The sequence below is a fragment of the Heteronotia binoei genome, chromosome 21 (assembly GCF_032191835.1).
Source record: "Heteronotia binoei isolate CCM8104 ecotype False Entrance Well chromosome 21, APGP_CSIRO_Hbin_v1, whole genome shotgun sequence".
Lineage (NCBI taxonomy): Eukaryota > Metazoa > Chordata > Lepidosauria > Squamata > Gekkonidae > Heteronotia > Heteronotia binoei.
The window spans coordinates 74,177,878-74,196,491 of NC_083243.1; the positions used below are offsets into that span (position 1 = coordinate 74,177,878).

Here is an 18,614-nt window from a genome sequence, read left to right on the forward strand (position 1 = left end):
GTTTCCTGACAGGATGATGAAGTAGTACTTCAGTGTATTGCCAGTATTCACAAAGAACAGCGAAAATTCTGCCTAGCAGCTGAGGGGCTTGGGAATCGCCTGTGTTTCCTGGAACCAACTTCAGAAGCTAAAGTAAGAATCACTTCTGCAAGGGGTTTAGTTAGTGCAATTGATGGTAATTAATCAAAAAATGTTTATTTATTTTTTATTTGTGTTGTCTGTAATAAACAATATATAAAATGTAAAATATTGAATTATTTCTTTTTTAATTCATTGAATTTTAACTGCGTGTTCTCTAGTTAAATCTTTGGATGCTAACTACTTTGCACTTCAAAATACAAAACTCCCATTATGGCAGCTTGGAGTGATTTTTTTTGGCAGGAAATAGCCTGCCCTCTGTACAGTGTCCCTGATAGTTGTATGTAAAATTTTAAAGAATACTTAAGGACTGCTATGCACACCACACTTCCCCAACATATACTCTGTGTACCACATACAGGGGAAGGGTACAAAAAATACGTACTTACAAGTGAGCCAATGCTTGGCACTACTTACAGCTAGCTGCCCCTGAAGTAAATTGTGATGGTGTTTCTGAGCATATACTCCTGCCTTTCCTTGGTAAAACCTACAGTTAACCTTATCCACCACAGAATTACCAGGAAGAAAAAAGAGATTTTTGAAACAATGAGAAACAGGTCTATTTTACTAGGAAGTGATTGGGTGAACTTCAAGAGTGTAGTGGACACTGTGACATCCCATCTGGGATTTCATAGCATTTGCCCCATCATTCTCTCCCCCTTTTTTCTACTCCCTTGATTTAGGTCTTTTTGTGTGTGTTAAGGATGAGATTTCAAAATGTTTATAGAACAATGTTTTATGTGGGTTGTATAATGTATTAAAGAGCCCCGTGGCGCAGAGTGGTAAAGCTGCGATAATGAAGTTCGAACTTTCTGCTCATGACCTGAGTTCGATTCCGACAGAAGGTGGTTTCAGGTAGCTGGCTCAGGTTGACTCAGCCTTCCATCCTTCTGTGGTTGGTAAAATGACTACCCAGCTTGCTGGGGGGAAGTGTAGATGACTGGGGAAGGCAATGGCAAACCACCCCATAAAAAGTCTGCCATGAAAACCTTGTGAAAGCAACATCACCCCAGAGTCGGAAATGACTGGTGCTTGCACAGGGGACTACTTTACCTTTATAATGTATTATCACCAATTCTTCAATGTTTTTGTTATCAGAATATAAATAATATATTTGGACTGGGAAGTCTCTTTATGTTTGACTGAAAACTCATTTTTGTGTGTGTGTAATATTTGTATTAAAATAAAAGGGTTTTGAAAGGATATTATGAGGTAGATGCATATTTGATTTGTATATTTGAATACTGAAGAAAGTTTCTTTTTATTATGATCTATGGATAAGAGAGAACATGGAGAATAAATTATCATTAAGATAACAAGTAGAAATCAGAACTTAATAAAAGTGCACTCATATATAAGTGAAGTTTGATAATATTGTAATGGTTTCAGTCAAGCATTATCTTTATGCAGCAACTTCTTATTTTTTTTTAGGTGACCATACTAATTTTATTGAATACAATCCAACTTGATCTGAACAGTTAAACATCCTGCTAATTTTCAACCATATTGTAAAATTGCATTATGTTATCCATATGCTCCCAATTGATCACTGTGTTCTTAGAAATATTTTTGGAATATGTTATTGGAAATTGCATAAAAAGAAATAATTGTTGGCAGAGATCTGAATGGTGTTATTCAGCACAAAAGTATACATAAATTTATCATTTACAAGACTAACGCAGATAATACCTGGTCTGATCAGTTACTTATTTCTCCCTATCCACTTGTAAAATTTTCCCCATTTGGTAGAAGCTTCATTTTCAGGTATCCCTTTTAACAAATTTGATAAGATGACTTCCGGTTTGTGGCGGAGCGGAGCGGCGCGGTCTCGGGAAGCTCTCCAGAGGCACGCTGAACTATGGCTTTTTTGGGGGACTCTAGGGTCCGTACTGACCTCCAGTCAGAGGAGGCAGGTACTCTGAGGGGGCGAGGGAAGATACCAGAGCAAAACGAATTCGCAAGGTATCTCCCTTCTTACCTTGTCCCAGAGCCGAGTAGCGCCCACGGGTGGTTTAGCTCCTGCCGCCAGAACACAGAGGTGTTTGGGGAAGGCGGTAAGGGAGAAGTTTGTTTCTTTTGGTCGCTTTTCTGTCCTTTTTTTTTGTTTCTTCGACTCTATCCGACCTTTCTGGTGGCTAAGAAAGGAGGAAACTGAGATGGCTCCCTTTGAAGACCGTGGCTGATCGTGGTTGAGGAGAGACTGAGGTGGAGCTTTGCTTGCGGCTAAGGCAGTCGGTGTGGGAAAGGACCTGGAGGAGTAACGACTCCAAATAGAAGAAAGGGACTCAACTAGAGAGCTGGCGGTGGGGTTTTGGAGCTGTGTGAGTGAGGCTGGACTAACAAGCTGAGACAAGTTGAGACCTTCCTCGCAGCGACCATTAACGGTGGGACGGTTGAACTGCACTAATTAGCTGAATGAGACTCTCTGTTGTGAAGCGAGGGAGAAGGCAGGAGCTACAGCGGAAGAAGAAACGCCCTCACAATACAGGGGAAAGGAGATCTTGCAGAAACAGCATAGACAGACATTGATAGTCTGGATACTGGGACTGAGTCTTTTCTGAAGAATTGAAGTGCAGAGGCTGTGACTGTGTGACGTTTGTGGGGGTTCAGGATTGGGAGGATTTTGAGTGGACTATATTTCTTTTTTTCTCTGGGGAAACTCAGGGGTTTTGGGACAGTAAAGTGAGGGGGCTTCCCATACATAACTGACAATTAGAATGTCCCAACAAGTTAAGTCTAAATTTTCCCCGGGGCAACCCAAGTCAGTGGGAGCAACAATTTCCCAGGAATCTCTCAAAGAAATCCAGAACTCTTTCTTGGATGCCTTGAACCAAGTACAGACGACCCTGAGTAATCAGATTGAAGGATTGGCATCCAAGTTAGAGGCTCTTGACTATAAAATTAAAGACACAAAGCAAGACATAAATGAGGTGGTAAAAATCACCCGATCCATTGAAGATAAGCTTAGCTTAACTGAAGATAGGGTAAAAGAAATAGAATTAAAACAGGGAGAATATGAGGAGAAAATGGTAAAACTAGAAATGGCGCAAGCCGAGTATATTCTTAGATTTTTGAATATCCCAGAAGAAAAAAATGAGAATATTGCTAATGTTATGACAGAGGTGGTGGCAGAGAGGTTAAAGATGAAAAAGGAGGATATTGAAAAAGAATTTGATTTTATTTATAGAGTTAATACCCAATATGCAAAAAAGAACGATCTTCCTAGAGAAGTACATGTAAAATTCGTCCGAAGGGGTTTAAAAGATAGACTATGGAGAGAAGCAAGAGAACAACCACTGATGTTTAAAGGAACTAAGATTAAAGTTTTGAGAGAGATACCATGGTCAATAAGACACAAGAGGAAAGCTTATTCAAAATTGGCACAAATGTTGCAAGAAAAGGAGATAATTTATAGATGGCTAGTTCCTGAGGGGTTATTATTTACATATGTAAACACTAGATTCAAAATTGATTCATTGGAGAAAGTAGATGAATTCATAAGAACACAAACCAGGAATTGGCCAAAGAAAGTTGAAAGGAGAAATTCAAGCGAGAGGCAAACCAGGGAAAGTCAATGTGGGATAGCTGAACTGGTAGATTTATCATACACAAATGATCAGGAAGAGGGGGAGGTCACCCCAGAAGAAAGTTTGTCCCAAAGAGAAACCAGGCTACAAAAAAAAAGAGAAATCAGCAAGGGGAACGTAAAGAACTCTAGAAAATAAAAAATGGTAAACAGAATGAAATTATTATCATTAAATGTCAATGGCTTAAATGTCCCTCAGAAAAGAAAATGTGTCTTCCTACAGTTGAAAAAATTTAAAGCAGACATAGTATGTCTGCAGGAGACGCATATGAAAAGAAAAGATGAGCATTTATTACACAATAGGAAACTAGGGAGGGCGTTTATAACGTCAGAGTTAGAGAAGAAAAAACGAGGTCTAGTTACATATATTAGGGATAACATCCAAGCAAAGTTGATTTTTCAAGCTAAAGATGCAAGATTCCAAGGAATTGAAATAATAAAAGATCAACAAAAAATTCTCTTAGTTAACATTTATGCACCTAATGAAAATCAGGGGAGTTTTTACAAGGAGTTGTATCATGAGATAAGCTCCAGTAATTATGAGAAGATTTGTCTTATTGGGGACTTTAATGCTGTGAGCTGCCCAGAATTGGACAGAAGCTCAAGAAACAAAAAGAATAAATTTAAGCCAAGTAGAAGCAATATCTTGCCTGAGGTGTTTTTTAGAATGGTGGACGAATTTGCTTTTGTGGATGCGTGGCGGACATTGAATCCTAATAAAAAAGATTTTACTTTTTTTTCTGGGAGGCATAACTCTTGGTCCCGCATCGACATGGCATGGGTTGGGGTAGGATTAATGAAGCTAATTGAGGAGGTGGAAATCCTACCAAACACAATAGCAGATCATAGTCCTATTATGTTGCATCTCTTAGATGTTAAGAAAAAAGCAGGCTGGAGAATGAGCCCAAAACTGACAGAGGATAAACAATTTATTAGATTTATAGAGGAAGAGATGAGAATTTTTTTTCAATTAAATACTCAGAAAGAGATGTCCAACAAGATAGTTTGGGAGACAAGTAAAGCGTACTTAAGAGGCTTGGTCATAAGCTTTAGTGCTTTTAAGAAAAGAGTAGAGAACAAGAGTCTAGTAGAATTAACGGAAACAATTAAACGAAAGGAGAGACAATTAAAAGATAGACCAACCTTAAAGGAAATAAAAACAGAATTAAAAATTTTGCAGCATAAGATGCATCTTATATTTCTATCAGAAATGGAGGAAAAAATTCGATTTGCGAAACAACAATTTTTTGAACATGTGAATAAACCGGGTAAATGGCTTGCATATAGAATTAGAAAAGAACGAGAAAAGAAAACAATAAAGGTATTGAAAGATAAAGAGGGTAAGCACAAAATATTTATAGAGGATATGAAAAAGATTATATGGAATTTCTACTCTGAACTTTACAAAGCCGCAGATATAAATTATGACAAACAAAGTCTATATTTAAAAGATAAATTAACACAAAAGATAACTGAGGAACAGAAGAACATCCTGAATAGTCCATTTACAATGTTTGAAATAGAGGAAGCATGGGCAAAACTAAAGAAAAACAAGGCGGCAGGTCCGGATGGAATTCCTGCGGAGTTTTATATTGTATTTAAAGAAAATATTATAACGCAATTTTAAAAATTAATTGAAGAAGTTTGGTTTTCAGCTAGTATACCGAATCATGGAAACAGGCGAATGTGGTTTTAATACCAAAAACCGTAGAAAATGCCGATGATATTAAAAATTATCGCCCAATTTCATTACTCAATGTAGATTACAAAATATACACCACCATCTTGGCTAACAGATTGAAGAAGATTCTGAGAACTTTAATTCATCTGGACCAATCAGGTTTCCTCCCGAAGAGATATATGAGGTCCAATATAAGAATTTTGTCAAATATCATGGAGTATTATGAACTACACAGGGAGAAGCAGATGATTTTATTTTTTCTGGATATAGAGAAAGCATTTGATAATTTAAGTTGGCAATTTATGTTTCAAGTTTTAAGGATAAGGGATTTTGGAGAGGACTTTACAACGACCAGGTAGCTAAAATAATCATTAATGGAACTTTGACAGACGAGATAAAAATTCGAAAAGGAACAAGACAAGGATGTCCCCTCTCTCCGTTATTATTTGTGCTAACTATAGAGAGTTTAAATAACGCTATAAGAAGCAATAGCAAAATTAAAGGGTTAAAGGTAAAAGATGAAGTATATAAGGTTCTATCCTACGCAGATGACATGGTACTGATTTCACAAAATGTATCTGAGTCTGTTGAGGAGATTCTAAGAGAGCTCACCGAGTTTGGTTATGTTACTGGGCTAAGGGTGAATAAACAAAAATCAAAAATTCTCACAAAAAATATGTCAGCACAGGAAAACAAAGAACTCGAAGTAGGAACAGGATTCCGTATAGAAAAAAAAGTAAAATATCTGGGTATAACAGTCTCAAATAAGTGTAGTGAACTTTATGAGAATAATTTCATACTCCTGTTAAAAGAGATAGAGTATCTACTTAAAAGGTGGGGAAATATGAATTTGTCATTCATGGGAAGGATCGCGCTTATCAAAATGAATATCCTCCCAAAGGTTATGGTTTTTTTCCAAATGATTAACTTTGTAGTAAGAAAGTCTTTTTCATTAAATTAGATCAACTGGTCAAATCTTTTATTTGGCAAGGGAAAAAGCCAAGAGTAAAGTGGAAAATCTTGAAAGACAAAAAGGAAAATGGAGGTCTGGGCCTACCGGATTGGGACTGTTATTATAAGGCCTGCGTTCTACTTTGGATGAAGGACTGGATAACCCTAGAAAATAACCGGTTATTAGCTTTAGAAGGCTTTGATCTGCATGCAGGTTGGCATGCACATATATGGTATATAACTAAAGCCCAAAAATATTTTAAAAACCATCTAATTCGTAAAGCAATATATGAAGTTTGGCTAAAAATCAGAACAATGATTTATAATAAGACCCCGAGGTGGATATCTCCGGAAGAGGCCTCAATTCAGCCAGTCTTATGGAATACCTCAAAGAGGTTAAGATACCAAGAGTTGCTAGACGATGAAGGCAAGCTAAAAAAAAAAGATTTAGACTCTTGTGGGATAAAACTAGACTGGTGGACTATGAACCAGATTATTACAAAGTATAACAAAGATAAGAGGGTAGGATTTACTAAAGCCAATTTTGATTTTGATAAGATCTTACTTTTAAAAGAAGATAAAGTAATTAAGACAATTTATAATTATATTATTCAAATAAAGTTGGAGGACGAAGTTGTTAAAGAACCGATGATTAAATGGTCTCAGAACTTCCAAAAAAATATTGAGTTAAAGCAATGGGAAATATTCTGGAAAACTAATTATAAAGTTATAAAACCCGTAAACTTTCGAGAGAATTTTTTAAAGTTATTTCACAGGTGGTATATCACTCCTCTCCAGTTATCTAAAATCACTCAAGTTATATCCCCTAAGTGTTGGAAGTGTGAGCTGGAAATAGGCTCCTTTTATCACGTCTGGTGGAAATGTAAAATCACTAAAAAATTCTGGCTGAGAGTTTATGATATGTTAAAGGCGATTCTTGGAACCAACATTCAGTTTAAACCTAAATTAATGCTCCTGTCATTTGTTAGATCAGAAGTGTTACCAGAGGATGAGCACATAGCAATATATATTTTGACTGCAGCAAGAATTGTTTTTGCGAAGTACTGGAGGCAAAAGAAATGTCCAGAATTGAGTGAAGTTGTTGGAAAAAATTTTCACGCTGCAGAAATGGACATCTCAATGGTGTTATTAACTCTAAAACTGATAAATCTGTAAAGAGATAATCTGTAAAGAGAAATCTGTAAAGATATAAAGATTACTAAAAAATAAAGCAAGAAAGTAAAATAAAAAAGCACTTGAAAACATAATAGATGAAATAGATGTAATGAGGAGATTAAAATGAACAAAGCACTAGGTTCAGATGATTTTACTTCTGTGCAGTCTTAAAATATTTGAATATGCTATACCCAATCCATTGATTGATGTTTGTGGTGAATATATAAATTCTTAGGAAATGTCAGAATAATATTAATACCCAAATCTAATAAATATCCAGCATTTAGCAGCTGTGTATAGATTATCTGTATTCTAAATAGTGGTTACAAACTTTTCATTTCAGTTATAGTAACAAGACTGTACAAAATTCATTATATAGATGATTATTATTGTGAGGTTTTGCCCAGATTCAGTTGAGGAATGCAGAAAAAGCTTTATTTGAAAGATCAGTAGCAAACATTCAGCAAGGTGATCCTTGCCAGAGCTGGTTTAATCAAAACGAAGTACATATTTATATATAGATATAACTGTTCTTGGTTGCACACCTAGAGTTCATGCCCTTCACACATTTAAAAAGATCCCCAAGCCTTTACAATATCTCTATGTTTAGTTCAAGGTTAGTTTTTTTACACAGACAGTAGCATTTGCCTGTGCTAGTCATGTCTGTTTCTTGGATACCAGATAATAACATTCCAGAGGTAACATCCTAAGGCCGATGTTACCACAAACTCTCTCTTGCAGCTAACAGTTACTATATAAAATCTGGTTACATGGAGATTATACAATGAATAATATATATGGTGATTACATGTTAAGGAATACGAATATAAGAATCAAATGAATAAACGAACAATCAAAATAATAACACAAGGCAATATAAAGTGAGAGTCATAAGCAATGACAACAATTTATTGATTCAGTTTGGTGACACAGCAAATTTATTGATTCAGTTTCTGTTTAGCATCTGTGCAGGTGGTGGTTCAACAGGGAGATTTGAAAGCATGATTGACACAGTTCCTGCTGTTCTGCTTAGTTACTGATTCTAGCATGGTTTCTGAAGCATCCTGCCTCAAATAGCCTTTCAGCCAGCAATTCTGTCTCACTCACATGCATGTTGTCCAAGGGAGAAGCTCATGAAGGCAAAGGTGTCATACTGGACAAAGGGATTTGGCAACCCAGTTTCTCAGACCTCATCCTGATTTGTTGCTCCATAAAGTTGGGTGTGTCTGTGTTGTACAGATCAGATAGAAACTAGCAGCCATCCCTCCCTGTCGCATCTCATCTTCCCCATCTGTGATTCTCCTTCATATATCCAAGTGGGCCCATGCTAGGATTGCTATTGTTGGTCTTTCTGGTGTCTGGTTCCCCCACTCCCTCACAGCACTTCTGGCATCTAATAAACCATGCAGCTTCATGATGTAGGTGTAGGGGACCCAGGATGGATGCAAGGGAGCTGCTGCAATGGGTGGAGCATAAATCAATTGGGGAGCAGCATCTCTGCCAAAATGAGGTTTGCAAGTTCAACAACTCAGCTTCAAAACTTTTCTCCATGCGACAATATAACCAGAAGCCTGTTTATGCTATTCCCAGTGCTTTTCCACTGAGTCATGCCTGTTTGTGCAGTGGTATATGCCTGGCTCTATATGGCTAGAGGTGATGTCAAGGCTGCAATGGAGTTTGTAATGACCAGGGGTTTTTTTGAGCAGGAACGCACAGGAACACATGGCATCAGAGGGTGTGGCCTAATGTGCAAATGAGTTCCTGCTGGACTTTTCCTACAAAAAAAGCTCTGGTAATGCCTGATGGCACACAACCTTTGAAGCTATCTTTTTGGCCCAACAGGGGCTTTGGAGATCACCAAGCCCTAATGGGGACTGTGGATGTGCAGATCAAGCCTGTCCTCTGCCTGGTTTATTGTCTTTTAAAAAAAAAATGGAAAGGGAGTGTGTGGCTTGGAGCAAGGATGGTTGCATGTGGGCAGCACTTTTGCTGCCAGTCAGGCCCTTGCTTGGGAAGTGGTCAGTGTCTTGTCTGCCACATGGTTGCCCTTCCCCCATGGGCTGGGGGTGGGGTGCTCTGGCCAAATGCCTCTGTTGGGGCTGTACTGTTTCTGTGCCTTTCCTTCTTGTCTACTGGCTCTCTGGGGGGCGGGGAGTAGTATTGAGGAGCATTGGCCAGATCAGTAAGGAGTGATTGGCTGTGCCCATGAATGCCGCTCACAGGGTCATCATCAGATGTCATTGTCTGATTGGTGGGTGTTGCTGGGATTGTTATGTACTTCAGTGTGCCTGGTTGAAGGGTGTGTATTCTTATTTCCCCTGTGGAATGGCCATAGGAATAGACTAGCACTGCTGCTTTTGTATCAGTGGCTGGCTGCCACTGCCAGAACATCTCTCATGATTGTGCTGCGAGCGTGGTCAAACATACCTGTTTTACACAAAACAATTCATTTGTAGAAAAAAGGAATACATTTGCTTGTTACTGAACCAGAATGCAATATCCTCAACAGAAGTAATGCACATAGTTTCAGATGGGTAACAGTGATGATCAACAGTAGAAGAGCAAGAGTCAAGTTTAAAAGCACCTTAAAGACCAACAATATTTCCAGGGTGTAAGCTTTCAAGACTCAAAGCTCCCAGACTATCAGATACACCAGAAATAATGCAGGTATTCTCTTTTATGTATTTGTTTTGTGTATAACAATTATATTCTAGGTTTATATGTTTTGACTTTGGTAAATAAAATAAAACAGTACAGAAAAAAGGAAACTATGTCCATTGGTTTCAGTAGCAGTTTTAGACACGTGCTTGATTAATTCCCACTAAAATTAATAGGAACAAAAAATGCTTTGGCTTGATTTTGCCAATATGTTTAAAGCTGCAGTTATAGTCCATCCCATTATAAAAATATAGCACGTAATTAATTAATCTGCCAAATTTACTATCTTTATCTTGTTTCATAGTCTGTTCACAACCTGAAGAAATTTCCCTGGTGATTTTAGGAATAATTTTGCATTCATTGTATGTTGCAGTGTTCATTGTCTCATTTGATGAATCTGTAAAATACAGCTGCTGTATTTTGTTTTTAGCATTCAATAGATGAATGAAGCCAAAGACATTTTTATTGCTTCCAATTTTTTTAATAGAACAGAAGCTGCTAGATGCTTGACTTTCTGAGCAACAGCTCAATCACTATACTTCATTTCATCTGTGTTAAACTTTTGTTTTCTTTAGCTATCTGATACAATTAGTAGGAGAACTATATTACTGCAATTAGAAAGTGTTCTACATTCCAGTAGTTGATGAATATAAACTCTTTTCTTCATTGCTTTATTGATAGTTTTGCCAGGTCCAACTCAAGAAATATCTGGGAACTTTGGGGGTGGAGACAGGAACAAGGGTGTGACAATCATGATTGAACTCTGGTGGGAGTTATGATTATCACATTTAAAGGGACCGCACAGCTTTTAATGCCTTCCCTCCATTTGGAAATAATAAAGGATAGGGGCACCTTCTTTTGGGACTCATAGAATTGGACCCCCTGGTGCAATCCTTTTGAAACTTGGGGGGAGGGGTGTTTTAAAGAGAGGCACCAGGTGCTATGCTGAAAATTTGGTGCCTTTAACTAAAAAAACAGCTCCTCGGAGCTCCAGATATCTGTAGGCCAATTCTCCATTATACTGTATGGGAATTGGTCTCCATAGGGTATAATGGAGTGGCCAGCAGCCATTTTCCTCCCCCCTCCCACTTTCTGATAACCCTGAAGCTGGGGGAGGGTCTCTTAACTGGGGAATCCCCTGCCCCCAACTGGGGATTGGCAAACCTATTTATTGAGTACAGCAATTTTGTGAGTATTGTGCAATCTCACTACTGCACAATACTCTTAAAATCATAACATGATGGTTACAAATTTTAGCACAGTAACTAGGAATGGTGGGAGGGAGTATTTATTTATTTATTAACTGTGCTGGAATCGATTGAATTTATAATTTCTTATTAATTGATCAGAAGGGGAGATTGGGTTGGGTTATTAAATTAATTAAATTAAGATGTAATTAGTGAGTTAGCAGCCAAGAATAGGAGGAGTTGGTGGGGGGGGGGGATAAGTTAAATAACAGGTAGGGATAGATTAGGAGATCAATCGTAAGAGGACATACTGTGAGCTATCCAGACAAGTGCGGATGTCTGCCCAAGGGATTCCAGTGCTCCTGGGGAGGGGAAGATATGACGGTGGGAATAGACAGTTACACAAGAGAAGGAGACAGAGACAAAACGGTGCTCGGCCACCTTCTAGTCTACTTCCCATCCCAACGGTGGTAGGTAGTGGGACCAAGAGGAAATGCCCGTCTCCGTCACTGGTGTTATGCAACGCCAGGTCTATCAACAACAAGACCTCGACCCTCAAGGAGTTTTTACTCCAACAGGATGTGGACCTGGCTTGCGTGACTGAGACCTGGGTGCGGGACGGAGAGACAGTAGCTCTCTCCCAGATGACCCCCCCAGGCTACTCGGTCTTTCACCAGTCACGGAATAACGGGCGGGGGGGAGGGGTAGCGTTGTTCATACGGGAGGATTACACCTTTCGGGCTCTCCCGGCTCCAAGGATCGATGGCATTGAATGTGCCGGCCTGACGTGGGATGTTGGAGAGGGGTTGGCGATCTGGCTGGTGTACCGTACGCCCAACGCACCAGCCAGCGCCTTACCATCACTATTGGAGGCAGTGGCGGGCTGGGCATTGGAGTTCCCGGGGCTTATGGTCCTGGGTGACTTCAATGTCCATGCCGATGACACGGCCTCCACTCAGGCGATGGACCTAGTGTCTTCCATGGCGACACTGGGGCTCTCTCAATTTGTCACAACTCCCACGCATCAGGCCGGGCACACATTAGACCTGATCTTTGCATCCGGGATTTTGGTGAACGATATTGCGGCTGAAGCGGTTCCATGGTCGGACCACCTAGCCCTTAAGGCCCGTATGGAGACGTTGCCCCAACCCTGTATGGGCGGAGAGCCTATTTTGGCTTGCCCCCGGGGCTTGATGGACCCGGAACGGTTCCAAACAGCCCTGAGGGATCCCTGGCCCACTGGCAATTCTCTCGATGACCTGGTGGAAGTCTGGCAGGGCCAGCTATCCAGGGCTATCGATGAAATTGCACCTCGGCGCCCTCTGCGCCCTCGCAAGAGGCTGGCACCATGGTATACCTTGGAGTTACACCAGCTGAAACAAGGGCTCAGACGACTAGAGAGACGGTGGAGGCATACTCGGGACGAAGCGACGAGAACATCCTATAGAACGCTTATGAGGTCTTATGAGATGGCAGTCAAGGCTGCAAAGAAAGAATACTTTGCAGCCAAGATTGCATCTGCAAAATCGCGCCCAGCACAATTGTTTAGAGTAATTGGAGATCTTATAACACTGCCACAAGGCAAACCAAATATTAGGGAATTAGAAATAGGCTGTGAGGCATTTGCGAAATATTTTGCAGATAAAATCTCATCGCTCCGCCAAGACCTGCCTATCACATTAGACACAGTAAGTGAAACTGAGGCTCCGCGCCTGTCTTCAGATTTAGTACTGGACCACTTCGACCCACTCAGCTTGGAGGAAGTTGATGGAATTCTCTCTGCTGCTCGCCCAACAACATGTGATTTGGACCCTTGCCCCTCTTGGCTGATTAAATCCTGCCAGAGGGAGCTTAGATGTCCTTTATGGGACATCATAAATAGATCCCTCCTAGAGGGGCATTTTCCAACGCCTCTGAAAGAGGCCTTGGTCCGCCCCCTCTTGAAAAAACCTACAGCAGACCCGGCCGAATTGGCAAACTACCAACCGGTGTCCAATTTACCATTTTTAGGTAAAATTATCGAGAGGGCAGTGGCGTTACAGCTACAGAGATTTCTAGATGACGCTTCTGTCTTAGACCCGTGCCAGTCTGGCTTCCGACCGGGCCACGGGACGGAGACGGTCCTGGTCGCCTTGGTGGACGACCTCCAGCGGCAACTGGACCGAGGCGGCGCGGCAATACTGATGTTATTAGATCTGTCGGCTGCGTTTGATACAGTCGACCATCGGTTGCTGATCCACCGCCTCGCCGACATAGGGGTTGAGGGGCTAGCCTTACAATGGCTTTCCTCCTTCCTCATGGGTCGGGGACAGAGGGTGGCGATTGGGGGTGAGCGATCCCAGAGGCGCACACTAGACTGTGGGGTGCCCCAGGGAGCAGTTCTCTCCCCGATGTTATTCAACATCTATATGCGCCCCCTCGCCCAGATTGCCCGGAGATTTGGGCTGGGTTGCCATCAATACGCAGATGACACCCAGCTCTATCTACTAGTGGACGGCCGGCCCGCCTCCGCCCCGGGGAACCTGGACCAGGCTCTGCGGGCTGTTGCAACGTGGCTTAGACTGAGTGGGCTGAAGTTAAATCCAGCAAAGACAGAGGTTCTCCATGTGGGTCGTGGCACTCTGGGGAAGGAAATATCTCTCCCGGCCTTTGACGAGGCGCCGCTAAAGACGGCGCAGCGGGTAAAGAGCCTGGGCGTCTTACTGGAGCCTTCATTATCAATCGAGGCCCAGATAACAGCCACTGCCAAATCAGCCTTCTTCCACCTGAGGCGGGCGAGGCAGCTGGCCCCTTTCCTAGAGCGTCAGGACCTAGCAATGGTGATCCATGCGACGGTCACCTCAAGACTGGACTACTGTAACGCTCTCTACATGGGGCTGCCTCTGTACCGGACCCGGGAGCTGCAGCTAGTGCAGAACGCGGCGGCCAGGCTGTTACTCGGTCTCCCAAGATGGGAGCATATACGGCCGGGGCTGCGTGGACTGCACTGGCTGCCAATCGTATACCGGATCCAGTACAAAGTGCTGGTCATAACCTTTAAAGCCCTATATGGCCAAGGACCGACCTACCTGAGGGACCGTCTCTCCCCGTATGAGCCCCAGAGAGCACTGAGGTCAGTGGGGGAAAGCAGACTGAATATCCCTGGGCCAAAAGAAGTTAAACTTCAAAGCACCCGCACTCGGGCCTTTTCCGTTGCGGCCCCACAACTCTGGAACCAACTCCCAGAGGAGGTGCGGGCCCTGCGGAACTTAGACCAGTTCCGCAGGGCCTGCAAGACTGCCCTCTTCAAACAGGCGTTCACCAATAACTGAATTAATGTTTACCGCCAGATTAATAACGTTTACCGCCAGTGTTGATTTAGGAATGTTTTAATTAATTATCGATTATTGACTGATTTTAATGTGAATTTTAATGTGAATTTAATGTTTTTATTACTGTATTGTTCACTTGAAGTGTTGTTAGCCGCCCTGAGCCTGCTTCGGCGGCGGAGGGCGGGATATAAATAAAATTTTACTTTACTTACTTACTAACTTTGACCATACAAATAGTGACTGGCTTTTCATACTGCTTTTGCAAGATGATGTGATATCTTTGGCAGTTGCTGGATATTTCACTTTTCAAATATATTGAAAACTGGGAAGTAAAAATGCAATGTGGGAAGCATTTGATGGATTATTTAATATCTCATTTTAATATCTAAAATAGACTCTTTTCCTTTGAAATGTTCAAGAAATGAAATTCTACAGCCATAGTAGGAAGCTGGTTTTTCTCCACATCTTGGTTTAGATTATAAATTCCTCTTGTTAGGAGCCTGGCTTGAATATATATTCTATTTCAAAGTGACTATTAGGGTGGCCATAATATCTGCAGGCCACCCAGGGACACCTTGAGGGGGGAATGAATGTGTGTGTGTGTGCGCGCGCTTCGCGCGCGCCACTGCAAACAGGAAGTGACGTCACTTCCAGTGACGTCATGCTACCGCCGGAAACAGGGCAAGCGGGCAGGTGGGTCTCCCGCCAGGTGGCGGGACCCGAGAGAGCGGGGGTGAGGACTCCTCTGGGTGCCCGCATGGAGGCTTGGGGGGCAAGACCACCGTGGCATGGAAGAGAGGGAGCTCTCCGTCCGAAGGGTGTCCTCCCAGACCGTGGCCCCTCGGATGGGCGTGTCGGGTCTGCGGCTGCACAGGTGGGCGGAACCTGCCGGTCGGTGACCATCATCACTCTGGGATTGGTGGCCAGCTTTCAAATATGCAGCATTCTTTTCTGATGAGTTAGGCCTACCACAGACACCCTTGGCTTCCATTGCTAATAGCACAGAGGGGTGACTGGATACTTCCCTGCCTTTGTTTTGGGCCTGGTACTCCCACAACCATCCTGAAGCTGGCAGCCAAGTCTGAATCTTCTACCTTTGTTTTTTTTTTTAGTTATCCCTGCCAATTCTGCCGATTCTTTCATTAGTAGGGATTCATGGTAACAGCAAGCCAAGTGATTTGTTTCATTACAATGTTTAGTTTGAATCAAGGCTGTGGGGGGAGATGGTAGCTCTTGGTCAACAACTGGTCTTAGCAGCCCTGCCTGTAAAGGCAAGTCTGGGGTGGCTGGTTCCTTCAACCGTATAGCCTCCCAAATTAACTTAAGGGACAAATTAGATAACCCTTTGCACAAAAGTCACAAAAACTGCTCCCTTCCCACTGGGGGAAAGATCTTCAAAAGCTAGCCTACAAACCACCTGGAGTGCAACATATTCACACATCTGTGGCGTTTTTAATTTTTTTAAAGGCATGTAAATATGAAAACATATGAAAGACCTCTTAAGGTTTTGCGAGGACCCTGAAACCTGTCTCCCAGACTCTAAACTGCCACAGTGACCTTCACTGTTCCATGAGAACTTTACTTACTTTGTCCCTCCAATTGCACCCCCCCACACACACACACAAGGGAGATGCACAGGCAGTTCACAGGCTAGCTGGAGGCAGGGTCTGGGGCAGCACTGGAGGGGGGGAGAAGACCTTTGCCACAAGGGTCGGGGTTCTAAATGTACTGGCCTTTGTGTCAATGGTCGCTTCCTGGCACTGGGACTTTTGCACTCCTCATCTTCCCCCCAAAGCCAATTCCTGATCTGCAGGAATCTTCTTGTGTTATCCCCGCCCCGTCTCTTTGGCCTGAGTCACAGAATTCACAGACACTGGAGTTGGGGCAGGTCAAACGTTTCCCCCCAAGAAACGCCAAGGCTGCACATTTCACGTGAGGGCATCCAGCCAGCATAAAGGGGGGCGAGACTGACCACTTCTGGCTCTGTGGAGTCCCCACGTTGGGGCTGGAGGGGGCCCATCTCCAAGCGCAGCAGCGCCGGGCTGCAAGCGCCAATGGGTGGCTGGCTGGCGAGTGTCCTGCCTGGCAGAGGCGCGGGCTTCTTCGCCCAGTGCCCGTTCACCAGGCCAGGCCTCCGTCCGGCCCGACTGCAAGCCGCCCACCACTGCTTTCGCTCACGAGCAGCCGCCAGTGGCCCACAGGAGTGCGGGGCGGGGGCTCCAGCCCGGGCGGGGGCTCCAGCAAGGGAGGCCGCGGCGCCCCTTCCCCTACCTGGCCGCAGAAGGAGGGCGCCGAGCGGCAGCTGCAGGCTCAGCAGGAGGGTGCCCAGCAGGGCACGGCGGGGCCGGGCGGGCATAGCCGTCGGGGCTGCTGCTGCTGCCACCGCCGGGCCCGTCTCAGCTCCGTCTCAGCTCCTGCCTGAGCGGGATTTTGGCGAACCCGGGATTTGATGGGTCCTGGGTTAGCCAACCCGTGAGGCGGGAATTTGGGGGCAGGGGCGGGACTTTCCCGGTTACAGTTACTGCCCATGCTCCTACTCCGATACATGAAACAATTTGCTAAAATTAAAACAGTTGCTCTATGCTTAAGTTACAGCTTTTTGGTTGCAAGTGGGTGAAATCTGAGGAGTTGTAAGGGGGTCTTTCCTCTCTTCGTCATCCCCCTCCCTCTTTCTTTATTTGCTCCTTCTTTATTACTGTCTTCAACAGCCAACTGAGTTTTAACAACAACCCAAAATAGTACCTGAAGTCTAGCATGATGAATTTGAAAGTCTTTTGATATCATTTTGAGTTGCAGCAACCTGAGAAATGCCCAAGGAGAGCAGTTTCCACTGTGCTGTAGTGCAAGGGTCCCCAACCTTTTTGAGCCTGGGGGCACATTTGGAATTCTGATATGGCACACTAGGTGCAGCAACAAAATGGCTGCTGCAGGAGTCAGAGTCAGCTGCAAAATGATTCCCACAGCTTAACTTCAGTAACTCAGAGCATGGCCTTGTGCTTTGGTGGCAGTTGCTACCAAAGCAACATTTAAAAAAAAAATCTGTACAGATCTCCAATAGTCAATAAGAAGCCTCGCTGAACAAAAGCCCTCTCTGCAGGGCCAGCTTGCCCACTAGGCCAACTAGGTGGTTGCCTAGGGCACCGGGAGGCAGGGGGCAGCAAATTGGCCTCCCCCCATGCCCCAGGGATTAGTTTGCCTTCCACTCCCCCCTCGCCGCCGTGTCTGCGGCCACCCCCACCGCTAGCTCCCTCTGGTCTGCCGCCCCCCACGCCATCCAGCCTGCTGCCACCGCCAAGCTCTGCTCTCTCTCCCCCCTCCCACCCGCTTGCCGCCGCCACCAGTAAAACTAAGGCCTGCTGGATCCTCACAGCTCGGGCCTTCATGTTTTGACTCTTAACAAAACGCACAGGTGCAGGCTGCGAGGAGCCAGCAGCTCTTAGTTTTACTCGCGGAAAGCGGGGCAGAGCAAGCAGCAATGGAGGGGGCGCATCGGCAGGTAGGAAGGGGTGGGGGCAGGCCAGAGGGGACTAGCGGTGGCTGCGGCAGTGGCAGGGGGAGAAGAAAGTAAACTGGAAAGGTGGGGAGGGAGGAGGCGGGTGGGCGCCGTGTCTCAGCAGAGCACGGGGGACAGCGAAGCATGGGGGGTGGCAGGGGGGTGGCTGCCTTGTGAGCCATGCACCCATGAGCTGGACCTGCCTCTCTGGCCCCACTTACTTTCTAAAAACATTTGGTGGGCACCAGAAAAGGTGTTGGTGGGCACAATGGTGCTCACACTGTGGACCCCTGCTGTAGGGTCTTTCTTTAGAATACAATGTCTTTGGCCAAGCATTGGGGTCTCACCTGATCCTTGGGTGAGGATGCTATATTGTGAGACAGTACCCCATATCACAGTAGGAACTGAGGTCTTGGCATCTGTTACTCAGACA

The 18,614-nt window shown here is 43.8% G+C and overlaps 1 protein-coding gene across 1 annotated transcript in view; it reads left to right on the top strand.

Moving 5' to 3' along the window:
• Positions 1 to 18,614, top strand: part of RYR3 (ryanodine receptor 3) — a 721,882-nt gene that overhangs the window by 106,645 nt on the left and 596,623 nt on the right. The window contains exon 2 of the mRNA XM_060262621.1: positions 13 to 132. Coding sequence (XP_060118604.1) covers positions 13 to 132 — 120 coding nt within the window. The remainder of the gene's footprint in view (positions 1 to 12; positions 133 to 18,614) is intronic.